The sequence below is a fragment of the Gopherus flavomarginatus genome, chromosome 24, assembly GCF_025201925.1.
Source record: "Gopherus flavomarginatus isolate rGopFla2 chromosome 24, rGopFla2.mat.asm, whole genome shotgun sequence".
NCBI lineage: Eukaryota > Metazoa > Chordata > Testudines > Testudinidae > Gopherus > Gopherus flavomarginatus.
This window is the reverse complement of record NC_066640.1, coordinates 4,259,212-4,271,594: the sequence shown is the minus strand read 5'-3', so window position 1 is coordinate 4,271,594 and position 12,383 is coordinate 4,259,212. Positions and strand designations below refer to the sequence as shown.

Sequence of the window (12,383 nt, the reverse complement as noted above, 5' to 3'; positions counted from 1 at the left end):
GGTGCTCTGCCCCTCAGAGAAACAGGCCCCATGTGTTTCAGCCCCCAAATACCGAGGTGCTCAAACCCAGCAGCCTGGGACCCAGCGAGTCAATGGGAGAGCAGGGCTGAGCAAACCGGAGGGCCGTGGCTCAGATCTCAGCTGCGTCGCCTCCCATCTCACCCCTCCATGGTTTGTGTGATATTTCAGGGCCTTTTTTCATTCTCCTTCCAGCCCATTAATAAAAAGTCACCCCCCTAAACAACCACCCTATTAAATACAGAGCCATGGGTGTACACATGCCCTGCGCCCCCACCCTACGCACTGGATCTGTGAGTTCCTTGCTCTTCAGCATTTCCTGAGCCACAGTCAGATGAAAGGCTTCTGCCCACCTGCCTGCTGGGGAGAGCTCAGCGGCTCACCCCAATCCAGGCAGAGGGATTCTGTTGGAGGACAAGGGCAAAACCTCCCTTGTCTCTCAGCTTTGGATTTGGCAGCACCTGGTGGGTCACCCATTCAGTGTCTCCATGTGGCAGTGGCCAAAAGAGGGCCCACCACTGATGGGTGTCTCCCCACTAGCTGGTCATCCTACATACAATGTTTCCAGTCACCCATTGTACAGAGAGAGCTGTGCCTCAGTTTCCCCACCTGCAATACAGAGATCGTGTCTTTTTCAGTGTGCGAGGGGCATCAGGATATTGGTTGGAGCAATTGAGCCATGAAGGGCACCCATTGCACAGGTTTGTGACACACACACACACACACACACAGAGAGTTAATTTCCAAACACTGAGGCATATACTCTCACAGCTGTATTTGTAAAGATGGCTATTGGTTCTGGGTGCCGTAGTCTGAGCTCTCCTGGGACAAGGGTTCCAGATTTGCTGAGCACGCACAGCTCAAACAGAGAACAAAGAACAAACAAAGCTGCAAGTGCTGCGCACGTCTCAAAAAACAGCTTTTGCATCACCCTGGTCCCAATCTGCCAGTCTCTAATGCAGAGTAGAGCTGCCTTAAGGCTGCTCTATTTTGAGTCACCTCCCAAACGTCCCCAGACACTGTTCCAGCGACTGGAGCCCAAATGGATGCTGGGAGCCCTAGCCACACCCCCTTTCCCAGGCCACACCCTGTACCCTGGAAGTGGGACCAGTAGAGGAGCTGCTAAGTGGCCATATACTAGCTGGGATTCTCCCAGGAGGCAGAGAAATCCTGAAATGGTGGCATTCGCTGGCACTGGGCCTCCAGCTCAGCACACACCAGCTTAGTGCTTGGGAGAGTCAGGCCTGCTTTGCACAGACATAAGTAGCTCTGCCAGGGGTGAGCCCGGGGCAGGGGTGGGACAGCACCATATGTGCCTGACAAAGGAATGTAATGAGTAGGGGGACTGCAAGCCTGCCTTCTGGTGAGAGCATGTCTGTGGCTGTCTTCACAAGCCGAGTGCGGTGCCAGCCCTGGAGAGTGGGGATGAGCATGGTCTTGTGTGCGGCTAACCCCACCCTAGGGCATTGTCTCCCCAGCCAGCACCAAAGATCTGACCCAGTGCTGTCTCCCACATGGTGCAGCTTTCATTTTGCAAGTTCAAGCTTGTCACGGGGCAAGCCCACTCCATCCCCCTTTGCGGGGAGTGGCACCAGCATCGTGGCCCTGCAGTTAAGTCTGCCTGCTTGCCTTAGCCTCAGAGCAGTACAGCCCAATGGCCAGAGTCAATACAGTCACCCTTGATGGCAGGGCAGTATGATCCAATGGCCAGAGTTGATACAAACACCCTCTCACTCAGGCTGTATGGCCCAGTGGCCAAAGTCAGTGTGGCTGACCTCCTCAACCTGGTTGTGCAGCCTAGTGGCCAGAGTCTATAAGGTTACCCTCCTTAGCAGTGCTCTGCAGCCTAATGGTCAGAGTTGGGGAAATGGGCCACCACCTGGGGCAGGGGTAGGGGGACCCAGACCCTCCCTCTCCAGGGGTCCCAGCCAAGGGCCTGGCAGTGTTGAGTGCATGTGCCAATGAGTCAGCTAGGATCCAACCAAAACCTGCTAACAAGATCCAGTTCTGTAACTGGTCTAATTCCCCTGGGCTACTTCCTACTGGATTTCCTGATGCTGTGGTCTGGACATCTTCAGGTTCTCCGAGCTCCTCACCTGGCACCACTCCCGGGAGCTCCAACCTCCCTTGGGTGTCTGCAGCCATCCAGGCATTTGCCTGAGTCTTGGCACCTCTGGGTCCCACAGTCTGGAGTTTTGGCTACTCCCATGCTGGAGCCTGCAAGGTACATCCTTCCTCTCCAGCAATCAGCCTAGAATGAGGCAGGGCTGCTCCCTTTTATAGGGAAGCGCATGGCCAGCAGGGGCGAGGGGGCGTGGTTTCCGCTGCCAGGAGTGCTGGTTTAACCCTTTCATCTCCAGTGCAGGGCACATACACCCTATCACAAGGCTGTTAATAATAATAAGACCTAGCTCTGATCCGTATGCCTCAGAGTGGATCAGTGTCTTTATCCTCATTTTGCAGATGGGGAAACTGAGGCACAGAGAGGGGCCGTGACTTGCCCCAGGTCAGTGACCAAGCCAGGCATAGAACGCAGGTGTCTCAAGTCCCAGTACAGTGATCTATCCAGTAGACAACACTGCCTCGTAAGCAAAGCACAGCAGGGCCCACTATCCTTTCCCTTTGCCTGCCTAACTCCATGGATAGCAGAGGGGTTCTTCGCGCTCTCCCCAGGGGTGACTGAGAAGGGAACCGGACCCACAGGGAGCAGTGTCCTACCATTCCTGCCGGTTGCACGGGTGGCATCACATGTGGCTAGACAGACAGGAGAGGTGCCTGAGCCAGCAATTCCAACAATATCTTACTTGGCAATTCTCTCCCTGTTGTCTGACAGCGTGGAACACGGCCAGACCTGAAGGGGGGTGTTTCACCCCCACTGTGCCCTGGTCCAGTCTATCGCAGGCAGGGCTGGACACTGGGGCCCCACATTACAGCATTTGTGACAGGGAAGTGTGAGCTAATGGTTAGAGGAGAGCACTGGGAGTCCGACATAGAACCGTAGGGTTAGAAGGGATCGCAAAGGGCATCTAGTCTGACCCCTGCCAAGAGGCAGGATTTGTAGACACGGGAGATGAGTGGTTAGAACAGGGCAATGGGAGTCAGGATGCTGGAGCTGTCGTCCAGGCTGATGAGAGGGGAGTTATTTTGCTTCTCTACGTAATACCTCTGTAAAGTGGGTATAAATTCCTTCCTCCCATGCAAGATGGGCCACATTCCCTGAGGCTGGCAATGTACCTTGAGAAGGGCAAAAGCAAGGAGCTCTGGCTCTGGATCGTGTCCTTGCCTAGCCTGGGGAACTGTTTTCCACGCTGAATCCATCCACCTGCCGAAGTTCAAGCCGAAATGTCTCCCCTTCCCTCTCCCAGCCTTGCTACCATTGTCACTGACCGATACCTGCCACCCTGGCTGGGCAACACGCTGACTACAATAGGCATTGTTTGCAATTCGAATCGGAGACAGCTGTCAGCTGTCTGAGCATCTGGCTGTCATCGGACCCCAAAACCACCATCCGAGGGAGAATCTCATCAGGGGACATCTAATGAGCCGCTGTGCGAAGCAGCACATGGCACAGCACCTGTGTCCAACGCCAGCTCTCTCCAGCTGCCTGCTGACCGGAACAGCAAGCACAGGGAGTCACCCTGAGATCTTGAGCAAAGAAATCAAAGAGAGTCCTTTCTTCAGCCTTGTCTGGCTGTGATCCGCCCCAGGCCCCACCCTTTGGTAGCAGGCAGCCAGCTGTGGCCGGGTGAAGGGTCCAAGGGGCTGCGTTTTGATCCAAGCCGTTGGTGCCGGATGCGAAGCCTGCTCCGTTAGCCTAACCTGTGGCCAGTGGCTGGACAGGAGTGTGGATGCCCTGGGGAGGGACACATGGCTGCAGTAGCAGGCCCGTGGGGAGATGATACGTTCCTATGTGGTTGTGTTTACGGCCCATCGGCTGGAAAGCTGCGCACTGAGGTGGGGGTAAGTGCAAGGCATCCAGGCGGGTGGATTTCTGTGGCACAACGTGTGACAGCAGCTTTGTGTCACGTGTAGTCTAATGGGTGGGATGCCACTTCCCTGCTGGGTGACCTGGGGCAAGTCCCTGCCCGTCTCTGTGCCCGTCTGCCCTTTGTCTCTTTAGGCGGGAAGCTCTCTTGGGGCAGGCGTAACTAGCAACACAAGGCAGAGACAGGCTTAGCGTCCTGCTGAGAGCACGGCCCTGTGCCAGGTCCAGAGACGCTGGAGGCAGCTGGGTACGGAACCTTCCTTCTCCTCTTCTGCCAGGCCCTGTGGCCATGACATGCCACAATCCCCCACCCAGCCCCCTGCCCAGCCTTCCTTTCCAAAGCCACCTGCTTGGATAGGGTTGGTTTTTAACTGCGTTTTGCAAAGGGCTGGCCAAGGGAGGCTTTTAACAGCCCCTCCAGACCCCGTCCCCCAAACCCTGCTGCAACGCTAAATCTGGATGTTTAATTGACCCACTTGAAGTTGTTTTAAGCATTTCAAAACAAGGGCTTTGAACAAAGACCCTTCAGGAAGGCGCTTTAATAACGTCAAGAAAACACCACCACCCAAGTTCCTATATATAGGACTCCTGGAAGTTAGAATCCACAAAGAAATGACTCCAACGTCGTGCTGGTGTTAAATATATTCCCAGGAGCTGTCACTGTGTCAGGCTGGCAAAGAACAGCCCCGTTGCAGGAGGAGGCCCCCAGTTCTGCATTGTGGCCCACACCCGGGGCCCCACTGATGGGTGGGTACGTCAGATTGAAGGATCAGCACCTTAGTGAGCAAATAGACATTGCATTGTGCAGCTGAGTGGGTAAGAATCCATTGTCTAAGGGACTCACCAAGGAAAGGGGGTGGAATTCATTCATGTGCAGAGGGCCACATGGGCTTTGCACATGTAATCAACACACCTCCTGGGTGTGGGGTTCTGGCCCATCGAGAGGCATCGAGACCACTTAGAGAGGGAGAGATAAAACAAGTCTGCTCTCCAGCCTTAGCTACCAGGCTTTTAGCTCATGCACTAATCTCTAGAGGTCCCAGGTTCGATCCCGTTTGTCACCAGCCAAGCCCCGTTTGGAGGATGTGAGTGGCACACGGGCCTTCCTCACAGGGCTGGATCCCACCCAGTGGGAGGAAAGGAAACAGAATCAGGCCAACCTGTGTGAAAGAGGGATTTCTTACTGTTCTATTTATTTCAGATACCATGGGCCAGATGCTCAGCTGGTGTGACTGACGGGTTCACCGAAGGTAATGCAACCACGTCAATTTACATCAGCTGAGGATCTCGCTTCCTCGATTTAAGGAGCAGTGGAAAGGAAAGGCAGATCTTCCAAAACTGGGGGACTGGGCAAGAAAATGGCAGCCAAAATTCAATGCTGATAAACGCAAAGTGATGCACATTGGAAAACATAATCCCAACTATACATACAACATGATGGGGAATAAATTGGCTGTTACCACTCAAGAGAGATCTTGGCGTCATTGTGGAGAGTTCTCTGAAAACATCTGCTGAATGTGCAGCGGCCGTCAGAAAAGCTCACAGAATGTTAGGAACCATTAGGACAGGGACAGCTAATGAGACTGAAAATATCCTAATGCCGCTCTATAAATCCCTGGTGTGCTCACACCTTGAATACTGAACACAGCGCTGGTCACCCCATCTCAAAAGAGATATTAGAACCAGGAAAAGTACAGAGAAGGACAAGAAAAATGATTGGGGTGTTGGAACAGCTTCCACATGAGGAGAGATGAAAAGACTGGGACGTTTCAGCTTAGAAAAGAGATGGCTGAGAGGGGATATGACAGAGGTCTATAAAATCATAACTGGGGTGGAGAAAGTGAATGGAGAAGTGATATTTACCCCTTCATATAAACACAAGAACCAGGAGTCACTCAATGAAAATAATAGACAGTAGATTTAAAATCAACATAATGAAGTATTTCTTCACACAACTCACAGTCAGCCTGTGGAACTCATTGCCGGGGATGTTGTGAAGGCCAAAACAATAACTGGATTCAAAAAAGAATTAGCTCAGTTCGTGGAAGAGAGGTCCATCAATGGCTGTTAGCCGAGAGGGTCAGGGATGCAACCCCATGCTCTGGATGTCCCTGAACCTCTCGCAATCAGAAGCTGGGACTGGATGACGGGATGGATCACTTGATAATTGATTGCCCTGTTCTGTTCATTCCCTCTGAAGCATCTGGCACTGGCCACCTTCGGAGGATAGGATCCTGGGCTAGCAGGCCCATTAGGCTGACCCAGTATGGCCGTTCTTATGTTCTTCAGACTGATCTGCGCTGGCCTGGGTTTTTTGTGTCTCCTGCATTCATAGAGGTCATGCTACACCCGTTTGCAGCTTGCAGCCCAGGCTATTAGAGGCAGTCTGTAAAACTGTGATATATTGTGCTGTATTTCATTTTAGGACCCTCAATGGCAAACAGAATATAATCCTCTGCCGGGATTTCTGGGGAAATCTGTCTAGGGCTCCTGTCAGGATTCGAGGAGAAGATTTAACTCAGAGCGGGGAGGCGTGGGCACGAGTGAACTGAATCTATCAGACAAGGAAGCAAAAATAGACTCAAAAAATGGGAGGACTGTTGTAATGTTACTTTCCAAAGTTGCAGCAAGTGCATCTGAAGCTGCTTAAAGATTTGGGGCCAGATTCTCAGCTGGTGTCAGTGAGGTAGCTCCACTGGAACGCCATCGATTTAACCCAGCTGAGAATCTGGCCTTGATACTTTTCCACCCAGAAGCCTGCCCAGAAAAATAACTGTGAGGTGAACCCTGCTGAGCCCATTGTTAATAAAGCTTGTGCATTCAAACAATCTAATTTGTTCTGCCCTGGAGCTATGGTGCCCGTGAAGGGTTCTGAAATAACTGACATTCAAGCCAATTTGACTGCCCCCTGGAAGCTGTGCATTAAAGAAAGATGTTCAGAGTTGTTGGTCTTAGGGCTTGTCTACATCAGAAAGTTGCAGCGCTGGTGAGGGAGTTACAGCGCTGCAACTTAGGAGGTGTACACATCTGCAGGGCACCACCAGCGCTGCAACTCCCTGTTTGCAGCGCTGGCCGTACTCCCGTTTTGTCTCGGGTGTAGAGGATCCAGCGCTGGTGATCCAGCGCTGGTAATCAAGTATAGACACTTACCAGCGCTTTTCTTGACCTCCGTGGAATAAGCAGGTATCCCAGCATACCTGAGGAAGCCTCTGGTAATCAAGCTGGTCTCCTTCCCCGGCTTGCTCTCGCGTTCCCCGAACCCCGAGCAAGCAGGTCTCCGTCCCTGCGGTTTGCAGGGTGGTTCCGGGAACGCGAGAGCAAACCGGGGAAGGAGACCAGCTTCGCCGCGGTTTGCTCTCGCGTTCCCCGAACAAGCAGGTCTCCTTCCCTGCGGTTTGCACGGTGGTTCACGGAACGCGAGAGCAAACCGCGGCGAAGCTGGTCTCCTTTCCCGGTTTGCTCTCGCGTTCCCCGAACCCGAGCAAGCAGGTCTCCTTCCCTGCGGTTTGCACGGTGGTTCGCGGAACGCGAGAGCAAACCGCGGCGAAGCTGGTCTCCTTTCCCGGTTTGCTCTCGCGTTCCCCGAAACCCCTTGAAGCCGCCCAATAGCGCTGCAGTGTGGCCACATCTAACACCACTTGCAGCGCTGGTTGCTGTAAGTGTGGCCACTCTGCAACGCTGGCCCTATACAGCTGTACTAATACAGCTGTAACAACCAGCGCTGCAAAATTTTAGATGTAGACATGGCCTTAGTCAGAGAAGCAGACGGGGGTGTGGCTCGTGCACTGCTACTTAAATCCTCCAGTCCAATGCATAAAAATAAACATGTGCAGTCAGATTTTTTGCCCTACTTTTCCCTGATCAGTGAAATTAAAATGCCAGTGGCAGAGGCGAGTATTTCAGCAAAGGTCGGGCTTGATTTCTGAAGCTTCCAGACTTATGCTCCTTTAATGCACCTGCAGGGGGAACTTGCAGATCGCATGGAAAAGAAAGGGAAAGGCAGGAGAAACCAGCGTAAAACCAAGAGCCAGGTGCAATGGGCAGCCATGCCTGCTGGATACCTGTTGCGGGGGTGGGCGCAGGTGGGTCCCCCTCTCAACTGAGGAGGAGGAATCACGGAGCCCAGAGAACCCCAGACAGCGCCCCCCAGCGTTCACGGGTGTCTGAGGAGTCAGTGGACACCGCCCAGAGGAATCCTGCTTGGAGACGTGATCGGACGAGGGGCTGGGAACTGGCACCACAGTCACCGAGCCACCCCATCCAGCTTCCTCTACCCGGAGTGAGGGTTGTTTGTCTTGGCCAGTGCCAGGAGGAGATTGACAAGGAGATCTCATGACTTCGTGGGGTCACAGATGGGGTGTATGCTAATAGGGGTGACAGATTCATCCTAAAAGTGTGTTGGGGAGCCATGAGTCCCTGCCCCCTCCATGGCCCGCCCCACTGCTTCTCCCTGAGGCCACTCCCCCTTGACCAAGCCAGAGCCGAGCAGAGGGGCCAGGGGTGGGGTCTTGGGGGCCGAAGAGCTGATGCTGGGTCATGATAAGAGCAGCATGGGCAGCTGTGGGGAGCCGCAGACCCTCCAACTGCCCTGGGTGGGGGGGTTGGGGTGGGGACACAGACCGGCGGCTGCTTTTGGGACCCCCCTACCCCAGGCAGGTGTAGGCTCCATGATTCCCCACAGCTATCCAGCCTCCCAGGATGGGCTCCAGTGTCTGGCCTGGCCTAGGGGGCAGGGCCTGGGGGGAAGAGGAGGGGCAGGGGGCCGGGGCCTTGGTGAAAAGTGGATGGGCTATGACCCCGCGGCCCCCCCCCCATTCTGGTCCCCCTGACACTAATCCAGGAGGTGCAGGGCAAAATGCAGCTAGATCCTCAATGAGACGTTCTGGAGGAGAGGGAAGAGGGGCTGCAGCCTGGCGGGACAGGTGTCAGGGGCGTCTGTGAACCGCGCCAGATACACACCCCTGCTCGTGGCTTCACGGCGGAGCCGCCAACCAATATCCCCGGCAGGCCGGGGCACAAGGTGTGACATCCGTGCCATATAGGGAAGGCACTCAGAGCCTGCCAAAAATCGAAGGCTGCACCAGCAGCAAACCACAGGATGCCATCCCTCCGTAGTGAATTCATTCATAAACTGTTATCAGCCGAAGCCTGTTGTTGGAGCACACCGAACAATCTGCTCCGTGATTTATTGGAAAAGCCTTTAATAATAACAATCAACCCCCTTCCCAGCACACCCCGCCCCCTCATCAATCCACAGGGCGCCGCAAGGCAGCAAAAGGCTATTTCCCCAATCATTTATGGCAGGCTCTTTATTTATTTGCACGCATAGATTTTATGCCCGAGGCTCAGGGGACTGATCAATGGAACACATAAATAGAATGGTGTAATTGGATTGGGTGGGCTGGCCCTGCCTCTTTCTGGCTGGCATGGTGGGCAAAGGGGGTGCTTTATTCTGCGGGTTTCCTCCAAAGGCAGATAGGGGGCTTTTAATTAAAAGCCGATCGCCTCCTGAAAGGTCTGCTGAGACAAGCACTGGTAAGACGGCGTCATTTGTGTCACCCCCCCCTTCCCTCCTCCCATATCCAATTTCTTTCAGTGCACCTGCCAAATATGCAAAGACCATCTAAAAATGCTGGATGGGTGTTCTAGACTGGGTTGGGTTTTGTGAATGGAGACGGCTTGCACACCGCTGAGTGCTCAGGATTTCAGAAGGGCTCCATGCAGCAGGATATTCAGCCGGGAAGCCAGCACACTGGGGGATCACTGCTCCCCGCAAACAACCTCGCTTTGCCAAATAAAAACCTGTCTAAATCCTGGAGGTTGTTCCACTGAGTGCTTTCAAAGCGGCTTAGCGTATGCGAGGCACAGTGCTGCCAGCCAGCCACCTCCCTCCCCTACCTGTGCCACTGGGAGCTTTTTCAAAATCATAAAAAGGCTCCTAAATTCCATGCTCCACATCCTTAAAAGTTCAGCCCCAGCCAGCGGCTAATTCTCGATCCCATATGACGACATTGCTAATTCTTTGGAAATGGATCAGAACAAAAATACTGATAGGTTTAACATTACATGGATGTACATGGGGAAAAAAACCCACAATCTCTCTCACCCCCCACCCTCAGACTGGCTGTAAAATGCCAAGTATAAACTAAGCGATCTTTCCAAATGTCACCGCTCAACTCGCTGACTTCAAAATGAATAAAATGGCATTAGAGAGACGGGCTTGGAATTAATATCGGTTCAAAAGGAGAGAGAAAAAAACCCAGTGCATTACAGAAAAGGTGCAAATCACGCCTCGTTACAAAAATAGCTTGCCAAAAAAAAAAGTGAAAATCAATTCTGGTATAAATTAGCAATGCAAATACTCTGCACAGGATTAAACATCATTGCAGAGAAAGCAGCTCTCGGATTAACCCACATTCAACTGCCCTCTTTAAATCCCAATAGTTAGACTCTAGCGTGTAATAAATACCAACCCAATCCACCTGCAATAATCACTTCCAAACAAATCCACAGATCTGTCACTACAGGGGGGCAGACAGGAGCCATTCAATGCAAAAACAATATCTGCGGGTCTTGCAACGATTTCCACAGACTTCCTCCATTATTACAAAGGTGTCCTACAGACAGGCACATGCACGTCCGCAAATTAACCATGTGCTGAAGGTGGGAAAGAAGGAGATTGTCTTTCAGCTGCCAGAGCGCATCATTTATTAAATAGCCCCATTTCACACACACCCCAGACAAATCTCCTCTGCCAGTGTCTGTTTCTAATGCTCTATTCCTGCAGACATCAGCTGTGTTCATATCGATACCGAGTCACTTGGTTGCAACACACACAATTCTACTCCCAGCTGTTAAGGAGCCTGGCAGGATGTATTGCAGAGAGCCATCAAATCTGCATGCACAGATATAGAAATATATACACCCGGTGTGGTCCTTTCCTTACCTCCAACGCAGAGCAAAGACATGTTACGTCCTCTTGTCTGCTACCTCAGAGGCTCCAGGGGACTTCAGAGTTAGCTGCTAGCTGGGTGCCTGCTTGGGAAAGGGTGTGTGCTTGCTAGAAAATTGCATACTGCTCCATCTGCCTCTGTGTGGGCTGCTCCTCACTTTGCTTGCAAGCAACCAGCCATCTTGTTTCAGCACAAGGCCTATGGACAGCTCCTGACGTCAAACTGCTGAGAGGCAGGGGGGGCGGGTGTACTGGGGGCACCTGATCAGCTGGGGTTGGGTCTAGTCTTAAAGGCACCCGAGCTGGCTGTCAATGGAAGTGTCGGTGTGAATAATGCACATCCATAGACTCCCCTTGGCCCGCCAGCGCCGAAAGCGCTCGCAGGCTGTGGGCCATCGACCTTTAGTACCTGGCTCTGGGACCAGGTCGCCCCCCACCCGGCAGCTGTTCACCTGAAACCTGCGTATTTCCCCTCTGATGCGTGACTTGGTGGGCTTGCTGGGGCTGTCTATGTGGGGGGGGGTCTTGTATCTGGATTAAAGGGTCTAGGAAGGGGCTTGGTCTGAAGAGCTCCCTGTCCAAAGTGCATCAGAGGGCTGGGTGTCCGGGTCTGGCGCTCATTCCACATCAGACAGAAAGATCCCTGCCCTCCTCCCCGCAAAGAGGTGAGGGCCAGATTCACAACTGAGGTAAAATAGCCTGGATCTGCTCAGACTGGGGCCCTGAGTCTCTGTGGTCCCCTGCACTCTGCCTCACAAACATTCACCTCCCAGTGCCCTGGCTGGGTCAGCAAGGATTAGCATCTTCCCCTTTTGACAGAAAAGAAACTGAGGCACCAGGAATAGTCTAAGGTCACACACGTTTGTAGCAGCTCTTGGGGTGGGTCGCAGGTCTCCAAAATGCCAGTCCACTGGCTTAACCACAAGAACATCCTTCCCCCCTCTTCCTGGACCCTCCCCCCACCCCACTGTGTTATCTTAGGACCTCATCACCCTCCTGCCCCAGTGGCTGGGAGAATGGAGCAGCGCACTCAGGACACAAGCTCTGTAGGGCAGGGACCGGTGTTGGTCCAGCACTTGGCACAGCGTGGCCTTGGGCTGCATCTGGGGCTGCCGGGTGGCACCGCGGGGCATGGAACAAGCCAGAATAATCAAACACCAGCCACAGCGGCTGCTTTCCTCCTCGTGCGTTTTCATGCCCAATACAGATTCTTCGGGCCCGATCCTGCCCCGAGTGAGCCCTGTGCAAAGCCCACTGCCAGGGTATACAATGGGGGGAGGTCACAGCGGGACACAGACCCAGCTAGGATAGATTTAAAAATTGAACTGGGCTCCCGAGCAGCATGTTTTACGCACCCCTGTACTCATGCTGCTACTCGCAGCTCATGGCAGATCCACCCCTTTCTTCACACCACTTCAAGCACAGCCC

General features: G+C 53.3%; 1 protein-coding gene across 1 annotated transcript in view; it reads right to left on the bottom strand.

Moving 5' to 3' along the window:
• UNC13A (unc-13 homolog A) overlaps positions 1-11,144 on the bottom strand; it is a 127,333-nt gene extending 116,189 nt beyond the window's left edge. Inside the window, exon 1 of the mRNA XM_050933855.1 lies at positions 10,950-11,144. Within this exon, the coding sequence (XP_050789812.1) occupies positions 10,950-10,971 (22 nt within the window). The 5' untranslated portion in view covers positions 10,972-11,144. The remainder of the gene's footprint in view (positions 1-10,949) is intronic.
• Between the last annotated feature and the right edge of the window lie 1,239 nt (positions 11,145-12,383).